Consider the following 26,427-nt stretch of genomic DNA (forward strand, 5'->3'; position numbering starts at 1 on the left):
GGTAATGTCAGATGTGGAAAACAAAGTATGAACATTATGAGCAGTTCCCAGGAGTTAGAGTTCACAAGTACCTTAAGGGTACAATTGTTAATGTCTTTTGAGGTGCAATGAATTTTCAGAAGTTAAGACTTCATCCCTTTCAACTCTTATATGGAGGCTCAGATACCTCCAGCATATGTTTTATGTTAGTTATAATATTGATAAAATCAAAATGCCTTCTATACTAGTTTCCTAAGACTTCCACACAAATTACTGAAAACTGGGTGTTATAAAACCAAAGAAATTTATTTTCTCACAGTCCTGAAGTTTACAAGTCTGAAATCAAGGCTGTGCCCCTCTAAATCCTTCAGGCGTCTTCCAAAGTTCCAGTGGTTTCCAGCAATCCTCAGTGTTCCCTAGCTTGTAGACACATTCTCAAATTTCTGACCCTGTCTTCATATTTTCCCTGAATGTCTGTCTCTGTATCTCTATGTCTAAATATCCCTCTTATAAGTACATCAGTCATTGGATTAGGGTTCACCCTAACTCAGTACAGCCTCTTCTTAATTACATCTGAAAAGTCCTTATTTACCAAAAAAAGCTACATTTACAGGTACCAGGGGACATGCATTCTGAGGGAATACCATTCAACACACTACAGTTTATCTCTTTGAACATGACTTTTATACTTGTAATCCAGGGATTTTTATACTTGTAATCTAAGGATTTTTGTTCCTAAAACATTTGGCTTGGTGGTATAATCTGAAGGCTTCTACCAAAGTCTCCTAATACGATTAATATGTATCTGATTTACCTCTAGTCTGCCTTTCTAGCTTTCCACAATTTCACTTAAAAACACTCATCATTATTTTTCACTAATAATATAATCACAATAGTAAACCTGACCTACAATTCATTCTTTATGTCCAACAGAGCTTCCCAAATTGCTTATTTTAAGCCAGAGAATAGTAAAGAGAAATATTTTTTCAGCTGTCAGGTAATCATTACAGACCCATTAATATAACAATATCTTATCAGACTACTAACAAATTTTAGATTCCCACAAATTGCTCCTCAGCAACAAATTACTGTAATGCAGAGAGGGTACTTATCAGGTTTTCTGAGAGGCAGTTCTAAATTGGGAGAATGGAAAATCAATGTGGACCACATATAGTGACTATATAATTACAAACTCATGAAATTATAAATCTTTCCAGGAAACTACTACATCACTGTATCTCTTTACAAATAATGGAAGTTTAAAAGTATTGCTCTATATGAATTTTTTAGTATAAGATGCATATTTCCTAAAACCTTATTCTGTAGTTGACATCTGAATATTAACAATAAGAAAAATAACTGACTAGAAGCCAGTTACACAAAAAGAACATCTGGTGTCTGTAGAATAAAGGAAGAGAAAAGAATTTTGGTCTTCCCCAAAGAAAGACGTCTGTTGTTTTCTTTTCCTCCCTTTTTTTTTTTAAAAAAAAAAAGTAACTATATGAGGATCTAAGTTAAGGAAAAATAGGACATTGTTATTTTCCACTTCTACCATGAACATATCCTTTACTCCCATTCTATCTTCTCCAGCTACTCTCCATTTGAAGAAGGAAGAATACACAGAAAAAGCTTCTGTCAAAAGGAGAGACAGCACTGCAGCAATGCTTCTCTCCTTCCTCCTCTACCTTGACTTTAAAATTAAAACATGTGCTTGGGAACTCAATACCATCACCCAGTGGTCACTTTTACTCTTCCAGGAATGATTTTGAATTAGCCTAGGGCTGATTTAAAGGCACAATGGGTTAGCGTAGTAAGGAAAAAAACTTCTTAAACCATTTTCTTCAGGTAGCAAATTAGTTTTAATGTTGTGTCTGATAAAAAGTAAGGCTAAGCTCCCAAAAAATAAAGTGCCTTTTTTAGTAACTGTTTCTATAGACACAGATTGGTCATTTTCCATTTTTTTTTTCTTTGTTACTTATGTTCCTGTGAAATGAGGGAAGAAATTGAATTAGGTTGTCTCTAAAGTTCTTTCTGGTTCTGTGATTTGCAATTAATTAAAAAAAAAAACAAAAAACAAAACAAAGGTTTGGGCCTCCCTGGTGGTGCAAGGGGTTAAGCACCACACTATGAAGCAATCCGCAGCCTCTGTGACAGGAGTTGATCCCTAGCAGGCCAGAGAGAAACCCACATGGCGAAGCAGACCTCTCCTGACTCGCCTGCTCTTCCCCTCAGAAGTGTATTTCAGTCAGTCTGCCTGTTCTGTTCTCCACTCTGTCTCTGGTGAATCCTCTCACTCCCCACCCCAGCATCTCTGGCCTGTACCCCAGCAACTGTATGCATAAATAAATACATCTTTAAAAAAAAATCAAAGGTTACTTACTTTATATATATTTTAAATACCAGGACAATTTATCAGGATCAATATCTTGAACACTTCACTTATAAATGAATAAAATTTAAAACCAACAACAAAAGGTGATCCTATTTTTGAAAAATTCTTAAATATTAAATACAAAAACTGCAAATGATTTAAACATTATATCTGAGAACAGGAATAATTTATGAGTCATATCATAAATCACTATATATATTTTATATAAAATTATGTATCATATATACATATGTATTTAATAATAAATGTGTATATATGGACAAGAAAAAAATCCATGTTTCAGAACTTCTAGGATGCTGTTAAAATGGTACTTAAGAGTAACTTAAAAAAAGAAAGAATGAAAATGAGTTAAACATTCAATTCATTGAGCTATGAAAAGAACAGTCAAGAAAGTTTTAAGTAAAAGAAAGTAATCATTAGTAATGAAAATAAATCTGGGTCTTTGAAAAAATGTATTAGAAAAACTAACTGGATCAATCAACTAAGAGCTGGTAAATAAAGTGTAATAGAAATAAGAGATACACTGATGTATAATTAGCAGACTTTAAAAACCATAAAAAAAATTGAAGCAAATATAGCAAATACCAATGTGTTAAATCTATGCATGAATATGTTATAATACCTAGACAATTTTCAATATGTTTGTAGTATTTCAAAATTACAGAAATTTTTATTGCAGGCCAATTGCTCATATTCATGACTTGAAATTTAAAATTGATTTAGAAGTGGCTCTAAAATACCTTAGAAAGGAAACAAATGAATATGAACCTCCACACACAGGATGAACTTAACCTCAGGTGAGCAGACATAGGTTCACTATTCATTTTTTATTTTCCCTATTTATATTCACTGTGACTTTTTTTTGTAGCAGGGAAGTAATAAGCTCTCCCAGACCTATCCAAGATGGACTTCTTTTCAAACAATGTTGAGTGAACAGGGGAAACTACCCAGTTTCCTATGACCTGTTCAATTCATTCACTTATTTTTATTTGCAAAAATATGTTTATTATATAACATGCAAAACCAGTCAAATATAGAACAACTTCTGAAGGATTTTCAGATATTTATTACTATGAAAAGTGTTTATATGGAAAAAGAATCATTAGTTGTAGTCATTTAGGATAATAGCTGTCTTAAAATTTTATGAATCCACATAAACATAGATTCAGTTGCCTTATGAGAATTATACATGTCTTACATGCCTATATTTTATAAATGCCATTCACTTATTTTTTTGCTCAATAGATATTTATTGTCTGCTAAGTACTAGGGACACAGTACAAGTTCCCACAGGAATTTATTCTTGTAATAATTTCTCATGGAATTTACAGTCTAGAGCATAGAAGATCATCTGATAATGAAGCAGAAAATGAAAGATGCTGTTGTTGTTCCTGACATGCTTCCTGTGTGTCCGGAATGGAATCAGAAATTAGGAGTGAAAATAGGCCAAAGTCACCAAAGACCTAGCCAGAAGTTCTTGCCAAATTGACTTTTTACCCTAACAATGATTTTAACATTGGTATGGGTGACTTCCCATACTCAAAACTCTGGGCTATGTGTCCTTGTTCCTCACTTAACTAATGAGCAAAACGAAGCAGCAAGGAATGAGTAGGCTGACCAAGGTCACATGAATGTTAATTGGCAGAATCAGGGTTTGAATTTAGGTCTATCTGGACCTAACAATATTCCATCTCTAAGTTTTACTGCCTCCAACTACAGATCTGTCCCAGACTTAGAAACAAATATAGTGACTAGTTCTATCTCTTAGCACTATTCAAGAAAATTCAATTAACAGTGATCAGAAAGATAGCATGATCTCAAGAAGACAACGCTGACTTTGCCTAAAAATCTAACTGCCATGTGGAATACCTACTAACCCCACTCAGCAATCATTCTGCCTTCTGGAGAGAGAAGTACATTTCCAGATTTTCAAAAATACTGAGAGAAAACAAAAGCAGAACATGTAAAGACCATAGGCATATTTGATCTTGTTTCTTTTAGGTTGTACCTTATTTCTTTGTGTTGAGGCTCTCATCGAACATTATATTTCTACTTTCACATACCCTGTTCCTGCCCTTGCACCACTGTCCTTTCCATCTCTTGCTCTGTCCTTGGTTTCTATTGATTTCTTTCATGCACCAAAACCCTGCATGAAGGACTATGGGCTTCTGTATATACTAGTAACACTCTTTGAAAAGTTATCCCCCTCCCATGTCAACTGCCTTTTGTTTCTCTTTCAAACTTCAGAATTAATATACTTTCCTTAAGGAAGACTTCCCTGACTAACAAAACTACGAAGGTCTCCCATCAAATGCTTTCAGGATTGCATGGACTGCTCTTTATGATACTCTCATCACTGTCATTTAGAAAAGACCTTTCAGTGGTTATTTTTATTATGTCTATAACCCCCACTAAAGTAAAAGCTTCATGAGAGCAAGAATTGCAGCATATATTGTTCAGAGCTATATCCTTCAATTTATGGCTTCCTTGATAATGGCAAGCACATAATACAGATCTACTGAATGAGTGAGGGTTGAGAATACCAGTAGAGTATATTAAGTATTTGGGTCTTTCCTGTTCTGCCACAAATCATTAATGTCAGTTTCCCTAGTCCCTTGAACTCCACATGCTTAATATTTTAGGGGTTTCTTATGGGGATTATCAAGTCCACATTTACTGTCATAGATGCAATGACAAACATCAAATGGAAGAGCCCTTATCAATTACCCCCCAAAATAGCCACAAACACTCAAACCCCTCAATACCAAGGTAACTTTTCCTCTGGTTTTTATTATCTGTTATTATTATTAAAGAAGCCACTTACTCACTGGAAACTAATAACTTTTTATAACAACAACAAAAAAAATAACCACAACTTCCTGTTCAATGGTAATTACTCCAGTACTTCACTTTGGTTTTTTAAAAGTTTGCAACAGTAGATTTGTATAAGACATTATATAATGAAAACATTAGTTCTATAATTAGAATTAAAACAGAAACCACATCCTATTATAAAAGAGTTAATTGGTTTCATACACAGAAATACCACTAGTCGGTGCTACTTTGAATTCTTTTTAAATTTAAGGTTGAACACGTCTTTTTATGCTTCTAGATAACATATTGAATACTAGTGGATGAAATGATCCTTTGGATAATTAATTGGAAAAAATCTTGCACTAGAAATAAAATAAAAAGTGCTTTCTATTCTAATAGGTAACAAACAGAGTTTAGAGACAGAACTCATGCTGACACCAGCTGTCACTTTGCATTTTTCCTTATTCCCAACACTAATATACCTGACCTATATAAACTGGTAATGGGTCAATATATTTTCTTCAGACTACCAAATTAGGACTACTTGCAATCTTAATAATGCCATTAAGGCAGTTGATGCATTATTCATGATGATGGACCTACAGCAACCTTGCTTCAGTCCCAAGGGAAAGCAAAATTTACTTAATCCCCAAATATTTTTTTCTTATAATGCAGAGAGAATTAAGTCTGAGACTTGCCTGAAACCACACCAATTACAAGATGGCAGAAGAGCATATGCCTGCACAAGCTTGCCAACAGGAAAATGCACACACTGTCCAGCTAATCAAAAAGATACTAAAAAGATTCCTACTGGTGTACAAAAAGTAAAGGAAGGAGACATGCCTGAAATGACTAATACATGTGAAGGAGAAACAAATATTTTGTCAGTTCATTCTTTAGATTTATATAGCTCATTTTCTTTCTCTTTCTCTATCCCCTCAACCCGTGTGTGTGTGTGTTTGTGTTTGTGTGTCTGTGTGTGTGTGTCTCTGTCTGTGTGTGTTGGGGGTTGGGGAGAAGGAAGGGAGAAGAATGGGTATTTTTGAAGCACATTGGTGGATATATAACCAAATATCGTTTAGTCTTTTGACTGAATAATGTGTTTTAGCTTAGTTACTCGTGCCCCTGAAACTTCACATATCTTCCAGATGTAGATAAATTGACAAATAGGCTTACAATGGGCACAAGAACTGAGCCATATGTTTTCCATGTGTAAGGCAGCAACATGTTTCAAACTACTACAGTTTGGAAGCCATGGAAATCCCCTGTACTGAACAAAACTCAATCCAATTTCTACAGAGAACAAAGACGGTCTAAAAATAACCCCCAAGAAAAATTACATAAAAGACAAAAAACACCAAGGATTTCCATAGAAGGGATTTGGTTTCCTTTAGAATAATGTAAATTATATATTTAGAATATTCTAGACTTACCTGAACCAAACAATTACATCTTCAATTTGTGGCTTCCTAAATGGCTATTAATGAGGATGTAATTGCAAATTATAAATTGAAATGCTATAATTTAAAGGTTCACATTTTGATACCATTACTATCATGATTATTTGTTTCCATAGAAAGGGTAGACTATAGTAAATGATTTCATGAATTGTGGCACCAGACTGTCTGACTTCAAGTTCTTAGGCCAATTAGTTAAACTTTCTGTGCCTCAGTTTTCTCATCTGCAAAATAAGAATAGCAATAGTACTATGGGGAATTAAATTACTTAGCACATATGAAACAGACTAGTGCTGACACACACCACACCAACTACCATAAAAATATTTGCTATTTCCCCAGCTGCTATTAGCTCTTCTAACCTCATTATTCTTCAGTCCAGTTACCAATATTGATTCCATCAGGACACTGATATGGTTCAAGGAGGTACAGATTGTTTAAAATAGGCAATCCATGATAGTAAAAGTAGTATACCTACCAGGGTACAGTATCTATTTGCAAAAATAAACAAATTTTGAGCATGATATAAAACAGAGTAATAGTAAGTCACTGTGCTGTTCAACTCCATTAAGGTGAGTGTCTCATTAGCTGGGAAGAACATATCACCAGTATCCTTAAGGAAGAAAAATGAACTTGGCTTATAAGGAGAAGAATTTAACTCTTCCAAATGACTAATATTAATCCACTGGTAGCAATCATTTACCCTAAGATAAGATTTAGTCTCGGAGTCTAAGTTAATAGGTGGCAGATGAAAGCACAACTTTTTCTAGAAGACAGTAACATTAATTACCAATCAATGAAACCTAGTCTTAAAATGCACACTAGGACTCCCATATACCAACCATCAATGCATGGTTTTTCCAGGTCTTCCACTTTTGTTCGGCACTAATATACTTCTGTGAGGATATCATGACACTCACACTAGAAACGGAAATTAATGAATCTTCTTCCCTGATCTAATTCATGATTTAAAAATGAAAGTATTTAAAAACGGGCAACAGCTCAAATCCACAGGACCCATAGGACAAGGTTTCCTGTGCTGGCCCTATTCGCAATTACAGCATCATCTCTAAATCAAAAGATCCTGGAATTGAATATTACCCACTATCCCCAAAATTCAACTCAATAATTTCTTATTAAATTATTGAATGGTTAATCTTATTTGTAAGTCTGGTTTTTTTTTTTTTTTTTGGAAATCATTTAAATTTCATTTTTATATAATCCTTATATCCTGAGGTTTGAAAAAAATATCAGCGATTCAGGCTAACAATGTCTTTAAATATAACACAATTTAAAACTGGTTTAGCTAATAACTAAATATTCATGTATAAGGAAAATTTATCAATATATCTCTTTTTTTAAATAATAAATTTTATTTTTATATTCCCCATACAATTGCAACACCCCCATTCTGACCCCAAACCCTCCCCTCCCGCCCCCCATCCCCCAAAAAGTGTCTCTGGTTCATAGTTTTTTGTTGATTTTGATTTTCACTTTCTTATATTCATTTTCCTGGTCCCTTATTTAAGTTTTCTAGATTCCTGCTATGAGTGAGACCATCCAGTATTTTTCTTTTTCTTTCTGGCTTATTTCACTGAGCATGATCCCTTCCAGCGCCATCCATGTTGCTGCAAATTGCATGTGTTTATCTTTTTTGAATGCTGAGTAATATTCCATGGTATATATGTACCACATCTTCTTGATCCAGTCATCTATTTTTGGGCATTTGGGTTGTTTCCAAAGCTTAGCTATTGTAAACAGTGCTGCTATAAACATAGGGGTGCAGGTGTTCTTTGGAATTGATGTTTCTGTGTCCTTTGGGTAAATACCTAGGAGGGGAATTGCTGGATCATATGGAAGCTCTATGTTTAGTAGGTCCAGAAATCTCCACACAGCTCTCCATAGTGGTTGGACCAGTTTGCACTCCCACCAACAGTGCAGGAGAGTTCCTTTTTCTCCACAACTTTGCCAACATTTGTTGTTGCTAGTTTTTTTAATATGTGCCATTCTCACTGGTGTTAGATGGTATCTCATGGTAGTTTTGATTTGCATTTCCCTGATTACAACTGATGTTGAACATTTTTTCACATGCCTGTTGGCCATTTGTATTTTCTCTTCAGAGAAGTTTCTTTTTAGCTCTTCTGCCCATTTTTTGACTGGATTATTTTCTTTGTTGTTGTTGAGTCTCATCAGCTCTTTGCAGATTTTTGTGATCAGTCCTTTATCATTAGTGTTGTGTGCGAAAAGGTTCTCCCAATTGGTGGGGTTTCTCTTAGTTTTTATTATTGTCTCTTTTGCTGTGCAGAAGCTCTTTAATTTGATGTAGTCCCAGCTGTTGATCTTTGCCTTCACTATCACTGCTTTGGGTGATGTGTCTGTAAAGATGTCTTTGATGTGCATATCACGTAGTGTTTCGCCTATATTTCCTTCTATGTATTTTATGGTTTCAGGTCTTATGTCTAGTTCTTTAATCCATTTTGAGTTGATTTTTGTGTATGGTGTGAGGTAGCGGTCAAACATCATTCTTTTGCATGTAGCGACCCAGTTTTCCCAGCACCATTTATTGAACAAACTTTCTTTGCTCCAATGCATAGTCTTTGCTCCTTTGTCAAAGATTAGTTGACCATAAATCTGTGGGTTTATTTCTGGATTTTGTATTCGATTCCATTGGTCTGTGTTTCTGTTCTTGTTCTAATACCATGCAGTTTTGATGATTATGGCTTTGTAGTATAGTTTGAAGTCTGGGAGGGTGATGCCTCCATTCCCTTCTCTTTTTTTCAGGAGAGCTTTGGCTCTTCGGGGTTTTTTGTGATTCCATATGAATTTCATCAATAATTGTTCTATTTCTTTGAAGAATGCCATTGAAATTTTGATTGGAATAGCATTGAATCTGTATATTGCTTTTGGTAGGATGGCCATTTTAATAATGTTTATTCTTCTAATCCATGAGCTTGAGAAAAATGTGTACTCCATTTTTCTGGGGTTCAGTGTTCTATAGATGTCTGTTAAGCCCAAATGCTCTAGGTCCTTATTTAGAGCTTTAGTTTCTTTACTTATTTTTTGTCTTGTTGATCTATCCATTGTTGATAGTGGTGTGTTGAAGTCTCCTACTACGTATGTGTTTTCTCTGATGTCTGTTTTCAGAGATGACAACAGTTTTCTGATATATTTTGGTGCTCCTTCGTTTGGTGAGTATACATTAATGAGTGTTATTTCTTCTTGAAGTATTGTCCCTTTGATCATAATGTAGTGACCATTGGGGTCACTTTTTATTTTTTTGAGTTTGAAATCTGTTTTATCTGATATAAGTATAGCTGTTCCTGCTTTCTTTTTTGGTCCATTTGCTTGTAGGATTGTTTTCCATCCTTTAACTTTGAGTCTATTTTTATCTTTTGTAGCTAAATGTGTTTCCTGGAGACAGCAAAAGGTTGGGTTTTGTTTCTTAATCCAGGCTGCAACTCTGTGTCTTTTTATTGAAGAGTTTAGTCCATTTACATTTAGAGTTAATATTGATATGTTAGCATCTGTATTTGCCATTGTGTTTGTCTTTCCTTTGATTTTATTTATTTATTATTTTAATAACTTTTTTTTTTTTTGGCCTTCTTTCATTGTTATTCGTCCCTCTGAGGTTCTGGCTTTAGGATTCCTTGTAGTATTTTTTGGAGTGGGGGTTTAGTCGTAATGAAATTCCATAGTTTCTGTTTCTCTGGGAAGGTCCTTATTTTTTCTTCATAGAGGAAGGAGAGCTTTGCGGGATAGAGTATTCTTGGTTGGCATCTGTTTTCTTGGAGTCTGTTGACTATGTCCCTCCTCTCTCCTTGCCCGTAGTGTTTGTTCAGAGAAGTCTGATGTCAGCCTGATTGGTTTTCCTTTGAATGTTATCTGTTTCTTCCCTCTTGTCAGCTTCATTATTTTTCCCTTGTCCTGGATTCTTGGGAGCTTTACTATTATGTGTCTTGCTGTATTTTTCCTTTCGTCGTGGAAGTTTGGTGTTCTTCTTGCTTCTTGTATATCAATTTTCAGCTCCTTCTTCACATTTGGGAAGTTCTCTTCAATTATCTCTTTGAATATTTTCTCTGTTCCTACATCTCTCACCTCTCCTGCTGGTATTCCTATAACTCTTATATATCCTTTCCTCATGGAGTCAGATAGTTCCCGAAGTCTTTCTTCATTCTTTTTCCTTCATACTTCTCTTTCCTTTTCTGTTTTGGTTCTTTTAATTTATGTCTTCAAGAGTACTTATTCGTTCTTCCATTTCATCTATTCTGCTTTCATTTCTTTTGTCATTTATCAATATATCTTTTTGTCATACTAGCTTTATTAATGGTCAAATTGATACTAAGTCATGGGTAAACTGTTTCAGAGAATGGACTTGAGAAATTTCTCTAGGTCATATAACTTTGTTTTGTAGTTGTTATTAGTTTGTTTATTAGTGTAAAAACGTCATTGTTTTCCCTTCTGGTAAAAAGAATCTGTGTGAGGTGCCTACAAGCCATTCTACAGCCTGTGACACCTGTACCTGCAGTTTCCTTCATCCTACCCCACAGGTTCTCCCCCCAGAATTTAGGCTTAGTGGTAAGAATCCTTAACCTAAATTCCTAGGAAGGGCAGCAAGAAGGAAATACACAGACTTAACATTTGGGTAGCTGCATCTGCCAAACATTACTATCCTTGTTTCTTCCATTGTGACAATTTTAATTAACTCTATTTACACACAATTAGAGAATCTGAGCTCCCTAATGGTCAAAGTAGAGACCAAAAATCACTTCAGTTACGGGATATGTATTTCAGAAACCTATTTTTTAAAAAACCAGTTACCATGGCAAATGCCCCTCAAAGGACCAATTAAAGATCTTAGGTTTATAGTGTACCCCTCAGTCAGTCTTAAAATGCACATCACCGAGCTTTTTCATTAAAGAGGCTCCCTCATCTCACTAAGCCAGGAAAAGTGCCTGAAAACTTTGATTTGAAATTAAGGGTGGTAAAATGAAGAGCTTAGGTGACAACTTCTATAAATAGATCTGTTTAAAAAATCCGTTTTCAAAACATCTTTCCAGGCCATGTAATTTAATTATTGTCTAGGTGACTAAGTATTATCCCCTAGCCAAGAAGCTCTGGAAAAGCTATTGTAGTGAGAATTCAAGACAGAAGGCATATTTCTCAAGTGTAAGGGAAAGCTGTGGAAGAGAAATGCTGTTGCTGAGTTAGTCTCCTTTAAAAAAAAAAGGAAAGAGAGATTTTAAAAAACCTTTATATAGATTACTTGGCAACAGTGGCTGTTGCTAGCCTTTCATCTCAAAAACAGTCTTAAAAATAAAGAGATAACCTAGCAGCTATCTGAAACCAGAAAAACAAATCTCCCCTTCAGAAGATTCATCATTGCTGCAACAGTATGGATGGCTCTGTACAAGTTCATGTAGCAAAATTCACTGCACACCAAGGCCTGGGTTTTCTTTTCTTCTTTTTTTTCTTTTTTTCAATTCATTTTTTTTTTAAGCTTTTACATCATTATTCTTTTTTTTTTTTTAAGATTTCTTTATTTATGCATACAAGAGCTGGGGCACAGGCCAGAGATGTGGGGGCAGGGAGAGTATGAGAGGACTCACCAGAGACAGAGCGGTGAACAGAACAGGCAGACTGACTGAAATACACTGCTGAGGGGAGCAGCAGGCGAGACAGTAGAGGTCTGCCTCGCCACCCTCCTTAGCAGGCCAGGGATCGAATTTGTGCTGCAAAGGTTGCGGATCGCTTCATAGTACAGTGCTGAACCCCTTGTGCCACAAGGGAGGCCCTCATTGTTCATTTTTAAACAATATTTGCTTCTCCCCACCCCCTCAAGTGTAGTCCCCATAGAGTTTCCTTCATTACAATTCACCTGTGCACCATCACCTGTGGGTTTTCTTTTCTTAATGCTTACTCTTCTTGCTTCTACAGAAAGAAACAAGATTCTGGATGGTAATGCTGTTTTGAGAATCAATAGGGAAACTTGATAGTCAGGATAAGCAAAAGCAGATTAACACCTTTGTTTGTTTGGTGGTTGGTATTTGGTTTGGCACTTGGTAGTTTGACACATTAGCAGCTTAATAGCTATTTTTTGTGAAACTTATGACCAAATAACCAAACAACTCAAGCATTTAGGTACTAGTGAATTCATTACATGCAATAAATTTGACAAAAATCTATGTCACAAGAAAGGATATGTCAAATGATGGTATTGTCATTAAAAAAAATAAGCAGAAGAAGCAGAATGCAGTCACTAAATTATAAACTATATTTTAAATAAACCAAATTCTGTCATTTATCATAGACTAAGAACTTTTTTACTATATTGTAGAAAGGGGTCCACAATAATTCACAGCACCATATAATTATTTGTGGGGTTTGGGTTTTTCTTTCTTTTTTTTTTTCAAACAAATAATCTTAAGAGATACCTTAAGAAACATTAATTTTTTTTTAACACATTGTGTACCTTTTGAAATCAAGTGTGTAGATTTATGTTCCTCACAGAGAGGTCTAGAAAAGGTAACAGAAGAAAGCTTGAATCAACTCAATATCACAAGCAATTTTCTGTGGGTGCTGTTCAGGTTTATAGGAACTGCAGAGGTAGCATGAGTCAGGGAGGTATCTGTTGTCCTGATAGTCATCACTCTTTTTAATTTCCTAATTACTTTTTACAGTTGTCCACCACTAGTACTTTATTTTCTGTCACTAATTCACTGTGGGAAGCAAAAAGATTAAGGTGCATAAAAAAGATTTCTTTTTTTAAAGAACTAATAAGACATAAAATCTTAGAAATCTGACTTAGAAAAATTTAGTACAAAAGGAACCTGGAGACTCTACTTGCAGCACAGGTATTTTCTGGGAAATGGTATTTTGCTAACCTAGAAATCATTTCTGGTGCTCCAACCCTAGAGGGGAAGATGTATGTGAAAAATTATTTTGTAGGAAAACTCAGGCTTCCTCTTTGTTTCTACAACTTCCCTGATATTCTGTTTCCAGAAATGACAGTTGCCATTTCAATTTGCTTAAAAAATGTTTTTAATAAAAATTGTACCACCACTCCATAAAAGATTTCCCAAAGTCACAATAACCCCAACTACTAAGTGGATACTGTCTCCTCTAACACCTGCTCCCCAACCAGCACTCTCTCTTATACCTTTACCCCTTCCAGACTTCAACCTTGACCCCATTCTCCTTTGTGTTCTTATCTATCTTCTTAATGCCACTGTGGACATAATTAGACTTTGAGACAATGATCCTTGCATGCACTTAATTCAATTAAATGGTGGGTAGTAACCAGTTAATTGCGAGTCAAAAGTCAACAGTGTGTATTGGCTGTCTCTCTATACACCTTAAAGATTAGGATCCTGACCCTAGGAAAAAGTGGGAGTGCTCACATCAGATAATTTGAGCTAATAAATGATACTCAGCAAATATTAATTTGGATTATTACTAAGGGAGATCAAATAATTTATCCAAAAAAATACTTTCAGGACTTAATGACGTTGATGACTGATCATGACCTTTCACTAGTATAAATATAATAAATCTATCTCTACCTAGGTATCTATTTTTATTTTCTGACCCCAAGACAATCTTCCCATCTATACATATTCCTGGCACATATGAAAGATTTACCATCCCTCTCCTAGCATTCTAAAACTCCTCTATGGTGCTTTCCAGAAATATGAAAAATAAAATGGCCTTTGTAATGGAGTTTTTCTTTGCCATGTTTTCCCAACTCAACTGATATTACAGAGAAACTACCCAAAAGCATAACCAAATATGAGAGAAATACTTACAGGGTTTTTAAGTAGACCACCATTTCAGTTTAAATAGGTCATCTTTATAGTCTCACAGGAAACTGAAGTGGGATAGTAGTTATAATTATTATCACAGGTTGTTTCAAGGATTGAATACATATAAATTCCCTTGTCACATCATGAGCAATACATGTTAGCAATTATTGTATTATATTATAATACTGATTAACCTATGGTAACTGGAAACTTCAATTATCTAGACACTGGCAGTTTTCAGCTTGAAGACAAAAAAAAAAAAATCTAATAAAACCGCCAACTGCATAGTTTAGTGTTTTTTTGTTTTTGTTTTTGTTTTTTTTTTTTTGCTGTTACTCATCCATTCTGGTATATTTTGTTTCAAAAACCCAGAGCAATATTCTCCAAAATCAAAATAAGACTTTGTTCCCAAAGTTGAGGCTTTATGTTAAAATTATTTTAAAGAATTTAAGGTACACCTCACAGGGACAAATTAATTAAGAGTTTAAATTTTAAATGATTGGAAATAAATGTAGGTGAAAGATTAGATTATTATGTCTCTTTAAAGGAACAAAACGGTATCTTTTTTCAGCGTAAAGTCTTCAAGTAAAAATATTTTAAAGTTTTTGAAGGTAAGTAGAGAGAAAGAAAAGAAAAATATGAAATGCTACAGTTTTATAGTTGTATTTGACTCAAAATGTATAGTGAAAGGAAAAGCCCTAGAAAATTTTGAGTCATTAATAAAGAAAGGAGAATTAACAGATTCTTTGTAAAAAGAAACACCTCTGGAGCTAAGCACAGAGGGCAAGACAACAGGGAACCAAAGGGAAAGTAACCGGGTAATGACTTTGAATTACATTGAGGATTCAGAACTTTCAGTGTAATTCCTAGAAAAAACCCAAAGGACAATTTCAAGTTAGAGTTTTAAATGGACTAGAACCAAATGGAGGTAAGTAAGTAAAACTAAAGTGTTTTTCTTAAAGGCAGAAACCTCCTCTGACCCTAGGGTTCAAATAAAGTTTTAGATTTTCTGTTTCTCTGGCTTGATAGGCTTGGGGGCTAAGCAAACCATCAATGAAGAAAATGCAATTCTCATCTAGAGGCAAAGGCACTGTGAGGCAAAGGCAGTGCTCTGGGTCCATATGTGGAGCCTAGTGATCTCACAGTGAAGTATACTCTATTGATTATGTACATACCAGTTTCCTTAAAGGGGCTATTACTGTTAAGACAGTTGACAGCTGTTTGCTGGACCGGCACTCCCTGCTCATATTTTCATTTCATCCTTCCACTGACAGACATAAATGGAAATACATAGTGAACTGCCTGTTTCCTCTTTAATTTTAAAAAGGAATAAGATACTCTGCATTTTAAAAAAAGCATCACATAAAATAGAGTAGTGAAGGCAAAGAAAAAGGGATGACAATGAGAGCAGCCTGATGCTAAATCTAGGTAATTTTTCCCAACTATAAGCAAAGTGGTTCCATCGCCTATGTGATACCCAGAAGAATTCTGATATCCTTTCTACAGTAAGGCAATGATATAAATCAGTCAGCCACTCAATTAGTCAACCTTAACAAGTTTAGAATAAACTTTCTGAAATGACTGATGTAATTATTACATCTATCACTTGTAAAAATTAACAGGTTTTAGGTTTTTATCAGTCAGAAAACAGTATAGATGTAGAAAGATATATTTACTTAAAAAGTCTCATTTTTCCCCCTGGAATTTGCTTTAAAATATTCCATGCACCCCACAAAAAATAGAAGAGAAAAAGACTGCGGCAATGTTTACAATTAATGATGCTGGATAATGGTTACGTATGCAGGAACTCGTTATCATTTAGCTGAAATTTTCTACAGCAAAAACTTCTCTTTTTTGGTTAACACATAATTGAAAAACTAAATTCCCATCATACTGTCACTTGACCAGGACAAGATAATTTTTTTGATTATAGGTAGCAAAGTTTAATTTAAATCAAAAGCTTGATTACAGTACTATATTTAAATTGAAAAGCAATGAACTTAGACTTTAAAGGAAAATAACTTGGGGAAATGTTTACAATGTGACACTATATTTACCTTTTAAAAACCATGACACAATGATGTAGATATGTATGATACCAACTATGTAAAAAATAAAAATATAAATACCTGAATACAAAATAGGAAATACATCAAAATGAAAATTTCTGCCAAGAGGAAGAAAGACTGTACTTACTTTAACCTCTACCATCTTCCCTCCACGTTCAATGTGTCTCTCTATGTATTCAGAAGACAGCAAATCACTGCAACAACAAAAAGAAATGATTAAGGAAGACCTTGAAAATGTAATACATTTGATAATACAAATGTAAATACTACCAGATTTAATGATTCTTTAATCCAGATTTTAAAACAAAAATAAAACTTTATAGGTGTCTCTCTCTCTCTCTCTCTCTCTCTCTCTCTCTCTCACACACACACACACACACACACACACAACACACATAACCTAGTACTCCTACAAGGATAATAGGCTGAATATCATCTGTCACCCTATTACTTAGCAGAGCTAATTCCACTGCTGTAATTCAGCAGTTCTAGGAAACTACCATAATCACACCATTATTTTTATGACATCTTATTCTCTGTTTTTACTTTACTTTTTCATCTGCTACCATACTTAATCATTTGTCTATGTGTAATGTGTGATGTTTTAGCTAACAAAATGTTTCCATCACAAAAAAGGGGATAAAGAAAGCTAATAGAAATGGCAGAATATATCATGAGCAATTTGAAATAATTCTCTTCAAATCTCTCCTAACAACAGCCCTCTTACATAATTTTAAAATGTTTGCATCATGTCAAATATTCTACTGTTTAATTACATACATGTGAAAACATTCTGGAAGTGCCTCAAGAAATAACTTCCACAACAAAATCTTAAAGTAGTTAAATTTTTAAAGCATTAAAAAATAAAATTAACATTAATAAATAAAATTAATATATAAAAAAGTTATAAATTTCTAAATTTACTATGTCATTTAACTAGAGTCAAACAACCAAAAAAATTTTTTCAGGTTGTACTAAAAGTCACCAAGGCAAAATTGTCCCAATCATTAAAAAATATGAATTTCTGAGTACACAGGTATACTATGTTAAGCATCATGCCTCCAGTTGCTTGAAATGTAAACAGAATGAATAAATAAGCACTATGTAAGTACAGACATGAATCAGTTTTCTTAATATCTAATGCTTACATTATCATTTTGGAAAGTTATAATTATAGTCTAAGTCCTATTGTATTTGTCTTTGGGATTTATTTTCCTACTAATCTTATGGGATAACCAGCATTGACACACTGATGAGCCAATTGTGGGATTGCCCTGATGCCTGGTAGGAAATCACTTGTATGCAATGGTTGCCTGCATATATACTACTAGGCAAGGTAACCCAGAAGTAAGGGAACAGAAAGGCCCTACAGACAAAAGTAAAATTCTTAAAATCACACTTTGGTGGATTTTTGGTTTGCTAAATCAATTTAAAGCACACTCAAGAGGCAAGAAGAAAAGAAATCAGGAGGTTAGCACATTAGGATAGAGCACAGTTGGGGTAGAAGGACCTGGCCAGCTAATTCTGTGGGTACATAGTATTTATAAGCCTTGATTATCTGTCTGCCACATTTATATTCCTGCTGATGGTGGGATTTTAAGGGTCAGAGTTGAGGTTTTGGCAAGTCACTTGGATAGGAGGTAACCTTCGCTAATGATACACACATGCTGTATCTGAGACACACACAGGGACATGGTCAGGAATTATAGCTTGCCAAAGCTTAGCTTGATAAACAGGAATGAATTCTACTTGTGACTTTTTTGGGCAGAGCAAGCATTGAGCAGGAATGGATGGCAGCAGTTTTAGCCGGGGTGATTTAATCTCCCATTGTATATTTGGCAATATCTGGAGACATTTGATTGTCATGACTTGTGTGTGGATGTGTGATGCTACCAACGTGTAACAGATAGAAACCATAGATGTTGTTAAACATGCTACAATGCATAAGATACTCCCCAAGACAGAGAATGATCTCATCTAAAATGTCAGCACAGAAATTGAGAGGATGACAACAATTTTGTGTTACCAGTAGGTGGTTAAGACTTCATAAATAAGAAAACAAATAACTCAACCAAAAACCAGGCAGAATAGCTAATAATACTTTGCCAAAGAAAGCACATTTGAAAAGATGTTCAATATCATTTATCATCAGGAAAATACAAATAAAAGCCACAAAAAGGTAAATACCATATTCTCATGAGATGGTTCATATAGGGGGAAAAAACAAAGGGAAACAACAAATATTGGCAAGGGTATAGAGAAAAAGGAATCCTCTTACACTGTTGGTGGGAATGTGTACTGGTTTAGCCCCTATGGAAAACAGCATGGGGGTTCCTTAAAATATTAAAAATAGATCTACCACATGATGCAGCAATTTAGCTTCTTGGTATTTCACCAAAGAATGCAAAAACACTAATTTGAATGGATAGATGCAATCCTATGTTCATTAGAGCACTATTTGCAATAACCAAGCTATGGAACTAACTTATACTCCCAAGGACAGTAAGTGGATTAAGAAGATGTGGTAAATATATGCAATGGGATATTATTCAGTTATAAAAAAGGAGTGAAATCTTGCCATTTGTGAAAACATGGATGGAACTGGAGGGTATTATGCTAGGTGAAATCAAGAAATCAAGAAATGAAACAAACTTTAAAAATATGACTGCAGAACTGAGGCTACAGAGAGGGATGGTGGGGAGTATGGAGCAAAGTACAAAGGATGCCCAGTGGACTATGGTGGAGGACTATGGTATGAACCTATTCCTCTTAGATCACATACAGTGTTGTAAATCACTGTGATCTCAATAATAATCATAACCATAATCATAAAAGACTTCATAGACATTAAGTGCTTATGTAAAAATCTATCCTGGAATTTTAGTGTCTCACTTATTTTTCAATATCATGAATTTTTATGCCTAGTTGATACATGAAAATCAGGTATCTTTTGGCTACCCCTCCCTTTCTATTAATGTGAAATATATATGCAATGTTCTTAGTTCAACTTTATTTGATTTTGTCCAGGTTTAACAAAATTTTCTTACTAGCTACTTATCTATACTAGCATCTTAAAAGTGTTTGCCTATAGGGCCTCCCTGGTGGCGCAGCGGTTGAGCGCTGGGTCGTGAAGCTGCCCACAGCCTCTGCAGCGCCAGTTCAATCCCCGGCTGCCAGGCGAGGGTCCCACATGGCACGCAGACCTCTCCTGCCACCCGCTGCTCCCCTCAGCAGTGTACTTCGTCAGTCTACCTGCTCTGCTCTCCGCTCTGGCTCTGGTGAATTCTCTCACCCTCCCGCGCTTCTGACTGTACCCAGTGATTGTATAAATAAATAAATAAATCTTAAAAAAAAAAAATTCTAATCTTAAAAAAAAAAGTGTTTGCCTTTATTCTGTAAAACTTAAATTCACTCATCTAACAATCACACAGTTGCTAAAATTCACACTGCACATCCAATAAATTTCTTTTTTTAAAAAAAATTTATTTATTTATTTATTTATTTATTTATTTATTTATTTATTTATACAGCTTTGCAACCCAGCGCTCAATCGCTGCGCCACTGGGGAGGCCCATCCACTAAAATTTCTAATGAGAAAGAAGATATGAATGTCTTGATTGGTTAAGCTACTTTTCAGTCACATTTCTACAACATATAGCTTAGAACATTCTGCGGTAGGTGGCCAGTTAGGAGGCCTAAACTGGCTCCTGTTAAGCCCTGAGTTGACTGCTTTAATTCTAAGCATCCCATGCAAGTAAAAATATCATAAGGTAAAAAAAAGTATTATATTTTTTTAAAAGTCAGTAATCTATTCACAAAAAGTTCCTTGCATTTATCTTCTTGAGTATGAATTACATTACTTAGCCAAGCAAAATCTAATCCTTTGACAAAGACATTTTTCTTTGAACTATCAAGATTCTCCTCTTCCAAGGCCCTCCCTTAAACCTCATGGTTGCTCAGGGAGAATCAAACGATCTTAGGGGAGGAGGGTGGTGGAGAGACTAGCTATTGTAGAGCCAACCAACGGAGGTCTTTTTTTTTTTTTTTTTTTTTAATCATAGGTATGTCAGATATCACAAATTTTCAGAAGTTTCTAATAAGATAATGAAGATTAAGGTAAATACATGCTTCAAGTAACACTTGCCATTGCTCTTGCATCAATACCCCAGCCTGTTAGCCAAGGGCATACCTCAAACAAGAAACGGGCCATTCAGATATTGCAGAAGTCTCCCCCAACCTTGCTCTCAGACTCAAACAACTTCTCTAGAAGTGGGAGAAAAAAATTACCAAATAAGAAGCAATGTTAATAGCAGAGTCAGTCAAGTTTCTCCTCTTTGGAACCTGAACTAGTAAATTCAGGGGAAAATAAAAATCAACCTATGAAGGAAAATAGAAAGATAAAATTAGGCAGACACTTGAAATTGAGTTGTGCCCATGATGAATATCAGAGTTAAAGTCCCAAAACAATTTCTTATGGCCTTAGTGTCAGAAGAACCCATCCCTGATGCTGAATATCTGTGGGCCCCTTTTTCCATCACTGTCATATGATTACATCCCTATTATTAGAGGTAGCATCACTGAAATCAAAAGCACCTACATAAAATATTCCTTAGGAAAGGATAAGTAGCTGTAGTGGTGGTACTAGTAATAACAATTTTTTAAACAACATTTATGTCTACCAGATTTTCAAATTTCAAGGGGATATTTTCCTATGAATTATAAAATCTAGAAATTCAGTGAGTGTGAGTCACTACATGAATATAATTATAGCGGAGAAAACCCTCTGCTTAGGAATTATGCAGCTATTTCAATCAAGCCTCTGTATCTACAAGTATTGCTGAAAAGGTTTCATGTAATTTAAGCCAAAAACAGAGCATGCAATTTGGCTTTGTTTGTTTGCAGTATTGTGAAAGTGTGCTAAGTATTGTTATTTTAATTATTAGGCTGAAAAACCTATTTAAAATGTCACTTTTCCCTCTAGTGAAGCATAAACTCCTGCTACCACCAACTTAGAAGCTAAGTTAATTTTCTTGAAGCCTTTAGAGATAATCAAAATCACCTTATTATTTACCCTTCTATGATCACTGTTAATAGGTAAGTAGGGATCTACTTAAAAAAATTTAAGTGTAAGAAAATAAAGGCTCTCCTTAACATATGGAAAATTTTATTTTACTGTAAAACAAATTGACGAGGCAGAATTCACACCATGTTAGCAGCTTACTCAAAACTGATGTGTGAATGCTTCTTTATGAATTTTGAAAAAGTGAAAACGCAAATTCCATAAGCCAGTGTTTCTAAAAGAAGCAAAGAGATATTTTTAAAATTAAAAATGTATTCTGAGTTTTTTTTATTTGCATGCCAAAAGCCTGAAATAAGCAACACAAATATATAACATACATTTCAGTCATAATGTAAGAACTGGAGGAGCAATCTGTAGGGTGGGTGGCATTCCTAATCATCTTAAGGGCAGAAGGTGGAGCTTTCTAGACCACCTGGACTCACTGTACAGCTGGGAGCTAGGGGCAGAGCAGAGTTGGCATACGAAACTTAAGACTAAACACAAGTGGGCCTGGGTCTCTAATGGGACATCCACTTTCATTCTGGTCAGCACTTAGCTGATATCTGCTGGTAGGAAAGACAGCACCATGTCACAGGAGGATCAACAAATTTTCTTCTCTCTTTACTCTCCCTTTTCTCACTCCCTATGTAATTAAATTCTTTAAAATATCTATTTTTTAAATTTCTCTTTTTGTGTCTTTTTTTTTTTTTTTAAGTCTTGTCCTGTATCCGTAAGTGCGTGGGTGAGGACTCACAAATTGGGTCACTTCATTTCTCCCAGTTTGCCCCTAACAACAATAAAGATTATCTTTTGTCTAGTGGGCAATTTTCATGAATCAGAGGCAGCTAGTATAATGTAAAGGTGTTGGAGTTTAAAATAAAATCCAATCCAAATATTTCAGTTTCTTATCCAAACTGCATTTTATTAGCCTGTAATCTTGGTTAAGTTATTCAAAGTTACAAACAAACTTTATAAACTTAGTATGGTATTAAACCAGAACTTATATGGAATGCCTCTGAAATCCAGATTTCAATCATCCCACTCCCTAGTCATAATCTCTGAGCCTTCTTTCTCTAGAAATCTCATGTTAACTGTTCAGAGTTTTAAACCATTAAGCCTACACTTCCTGCCTGATCTTCACCTCCCTTTTGTCTGCATGATCTAGTCTATGTTCCTTGATCCCTCCTGATCATCGCCCCTGACAAGAAATATCAAAGTCATCTGAGTCTGGATACATAGTCAAAGGCAGTTGAGATTCAGGCCTCAGGTATGTCCAGGTATACACAGACATGTCCATGCATACTCCCACACAGATAGCTCTGAGCAGATGCTCAACTAAAACTGACTGAACCAAAACTAGGCCACCTAGGATAGAAATTTGATCAGTCATAACTTGAACTTTCCACCAATTAGAACTGCACTGACTGAAAATCTTTTGCATAAAGCAAAATAGTGTGAACTAGCCTGTCTTTTTTTTTTTTTTTTTTTTTTTTGGTATGTAAAGTGCTCCCCACCCTAGGCAATTTGGACATGCAACTCTACTACTTCTTGGGTTATTCCCTGGGTTATAGTCCTAAATCTGGAATAAACATGTAACTTGATCAGGTTTTGATGCTGAGTCTACACTCACTTGCATACACTAAATTTACTTACCCTTCCATCTTTTTCCTTTACTGTGCTCACTTGGCTAAACCTCAACTATGTTAAAACTTCACTTATGACTTCAGGAGATAGAAGGTTAATTTCAGGAATGTTCATATATTGAATTTGTGACAATACTTCTCAAGTGTTCCCATTTGCAAAAACACTGCCTCTAAGTCTATGATAATTTCCTAGTGAATTTATTCTGAGAAGAACCTTCCAACATGAATGAGATGGCTAAATGTTGGTCTATTTTGTTTAATTTTCCAAAGAATCAGTTTTTGGCTTCATTTATCTTTTGGATAACCTTTTCATTTCTATTTCATTTATTTCTGTTCTAATTTTTATTATTTCCTTCTTCCTTTTGGCTTTTTGTTCTGCTTGTCCATCTCTTTCTAGTTCCTCTGAGGTGAGAGATAAGATTGATTGAGTTCTATTTTGTTTCTTGTTGTGGGCCTGTATTACTATATTCTTCTCTTTTAGTATAGCTTTTATGTCCTCATCTTCTCTTGTCTCAATAATTCAGTAATGTACTGTTCAGTTTCCACATATTAAAGGTTTTTCCTGCCGTTTTTTTCTTTTTTGGTGGTTGATTTCTAGTTTGACACCATTGTAATCAGAGAAGTTACTTGATATGATATCAAGCTTCAGGAATTTATTGCTATTAGTTGTGTGTCCCAATATGTGGATTATGCTGGAGAATGTCCCATGTGCACTTCAGAAGAATACTATTTAGCTTTTAATGCCCTATAAATGTATATTAAGTCCATGTGGTCTAATTCTTTAAGACTATTGTTTCCTTGTTTATTTTTTGTCTGTCCATTAATGAATGTGGAATGTTGAGTTTGTTTTCAGATTTGAAAATAATAGCCTTATATATTTTGATGATCCTTCTTTTGGTGAATATATATTGATAAGTATTAAGTCTTCTTGATGTATTGTTCCCTTAATCATTATATGGTGTCTATCTCGTCTCTTGTTACATTTTTAATTAATTCTAAATACCCTGCATCTAAAGGTGAAGTACCTACAGTTACTGAAGAAGTAATAATCTGATGAAAATTTTCAGGAAGCCGTCAATGTATATACCGGTACTAGGGCACTCTGAGTAAACATGATCAGGTGAGAGTTGAGAAAGGCACTGCCATTAATATTAGCTCTTATTTATAGAGTCTTTATTCCTACTAAAGCAGAGGTTTCCAAATCTGGTTTTGCAGCAACACACAGAATTTTTAAAGTGCCTAAGCACTCGCAGACCTACCAAATTGAAATATCTAAGGTTATTCTGATATATGAAAAATGTTACCAAAATATGAAAGTACAATCAAATTAATAATAGTCTACAAACATTCTAGTAGAATTCTATTAAAATATAATTGTGTGTTGGCCTATTTTGATCTTTGTGACTCATTACCACTTTGAAAGCCAAAAATACCAGGGAATACACCACCACAAGACAATTAAAAAGAGTCCCTGATGAATCTCATGGCAGATAATCAACAAAGCTCATCCTCTTGACCAAACTAAACTCACCTCTAGCATGTACTTTCTCTTCTCCCATAATATTTTTCTCTTCTTGTTTAGTTTTCTACATGTTATTAAATCAGCCCAAACTTAGATCCTTCAATATAGAGCCACATCAAAATATCTGCCAATTCCATTTTTCTGAACTACTTCCTCCTGTGGTCTCCCATTCTCCTGCTTACATCTGAATCAAATGTACTCTAGTCTTATTGCATACTTCCAATCCTGAAATTTCTCTTGAATATGATTCTGAGAATTCCCTTTGATTCTCTCTTCATTATATACCTGCTTCCTATATCTCACATCTTCATCTTTCTTGATCTTCTCCCTTTTATTTGTGTCTAAACTTCTGAGATTACTAATGAGAAATCTGATGCTATTCTGATTTTAATCCTTCCAGTGTGACCTGGTTCTTCTCCTGGGAAGCTTTTTTGATCTTCTTTTATTCCCACTATTCTAAAACTTCAAAAATTTATGTCTTTGTGTGGCTCTTCTTTCATTCAGGTCCTGGACACTCAATGGACCCTTTAAATCTAGAAATTCATGTCTTTGGTTATGAAGAGTAATCTTTGAAAATAGGGCAACAGGAAAGCAAATACTAATCTTTGTCATAGAACAGTCTTTAAAACACTTTTCCAATAATGTATTCTTGTCCAGAATCCAAGCATGAAAAAGTTCTGTTAGGTCCTCTAAAGTAAACATAACCTCTAAAAAGTATGTAATTATATTTTGCTTTATTAGTTAGTGATCTGTTATCCTATTAGTAATTTTTAAACATATATATCGGTAAAGCATAAATAATTAAGCAAAAAAAAAAAAAAATTGGTGCTTCTGTTTTCTCCCATATATTTGCAGACATATAACAAAATAAAACAAAATATAACAAAATAAAACAGTCCTCTCCTGACTGTCATATTTGCCTTTATGAAACAAAGCTTTAGAGTTTAGTATCTTTTAAAGTTAATATGACCTAATTTCTCTTTTCAGTCCCACATCATACTATCATTTTCTGAGGTATCTGGTACCTCCATTTCCATAGCGTTGCCCAGGGTCTGCTTCTTGTTGCAATTCGGAGTCATATTTTCTGTTAAATCAATTAGTATGTGTTCATTTTTGACACACCTTCCAAAATTTTATTGGTGTTTCTCATCTGCTTTATTTTGTGACTTTATTATACACTCACTGTCATTATAACAAGGAAAGCTACATGGAAGTTTTCAACCTGTCACACCTAAGCAGAAGTATGAAGGCAATTTTAAATGTCTTTATTCCTACCACATGATTTATTTAAGATGAAAATTATTAGATTAAACCTGAACCAGGAAAATCTAGGGAACATGAGTATGAAATAGACACCAAAAAGTAGAAAATTACATTTCCTGACTTGTCTCAAAACTCTAGCAATAAGTCCTTAAAAGGTGTCTTTTCTATTCTCACACATTTCACTCTGTTCTATTAGTTACCATTTCTTTACCTAACTTTCTATTCTAATGGCCATATCCAGCTGTCAACCAATTTACAATTACTTTTTATAAACTAGTGGTAATCATACCAAATTAAACTATTTTATTTTGGCTCTACTAAAATACCATTGTTTCTGGGGCCTCCCTGGTGGCATAGAGGTTAAGTCTCAGCGCTATCAAGCTATCGCCAGCCACTGCAGCATGAGTTTGATCCCCAGCCAGGAAGCTGA

At 34.7% G+C, this 26,427-nt stretch overlaps 1 protein-coding gene across 8 annotated transcripts in view; it reads right to left on the reverse strand.

Moving 5' to 3' along the window:
• The window catches only part of ADAM22 (ADAM metallopeptidase domain 22), a 207,059-nt gene that overhangs the window by 99,616 nt on the left and 81,016 nt on the right, over nucleotides 1–26,427 (reverse strand). For all 8 annotated transcript variants that reach the window (XM_037510432.2, XM_037510415.2, XM_037510408.2 and 5 more), the window contains exon 4: nucleotides 16,638–16,704. In XM_037510432.2, the coding sequence (XP_037366329.1) occupies nucleotides 16,638–16,704 (67 nt within the window). The remainder of the gene's footprint in view (nucleotides 1–16,637; nucleotides 16,705–26,427) is intronic.

Source organism: Talpa occidentalis, unplaced genomic scaffold, assembly GCF_014898055.3.
Source record: "Talpa occidentalis isolate TD23 unplaced genomic scaffold, MPIMG_talOcc4v2.1, whole genome shotgun sequence".
Taxonomy (NCBI): domain Eukaryota; kingdom Metazoa; phylum Chordata; class Mammalia; order Eulipotyphla; family Talpidae; genus Talpa; species Talpa occidentalis.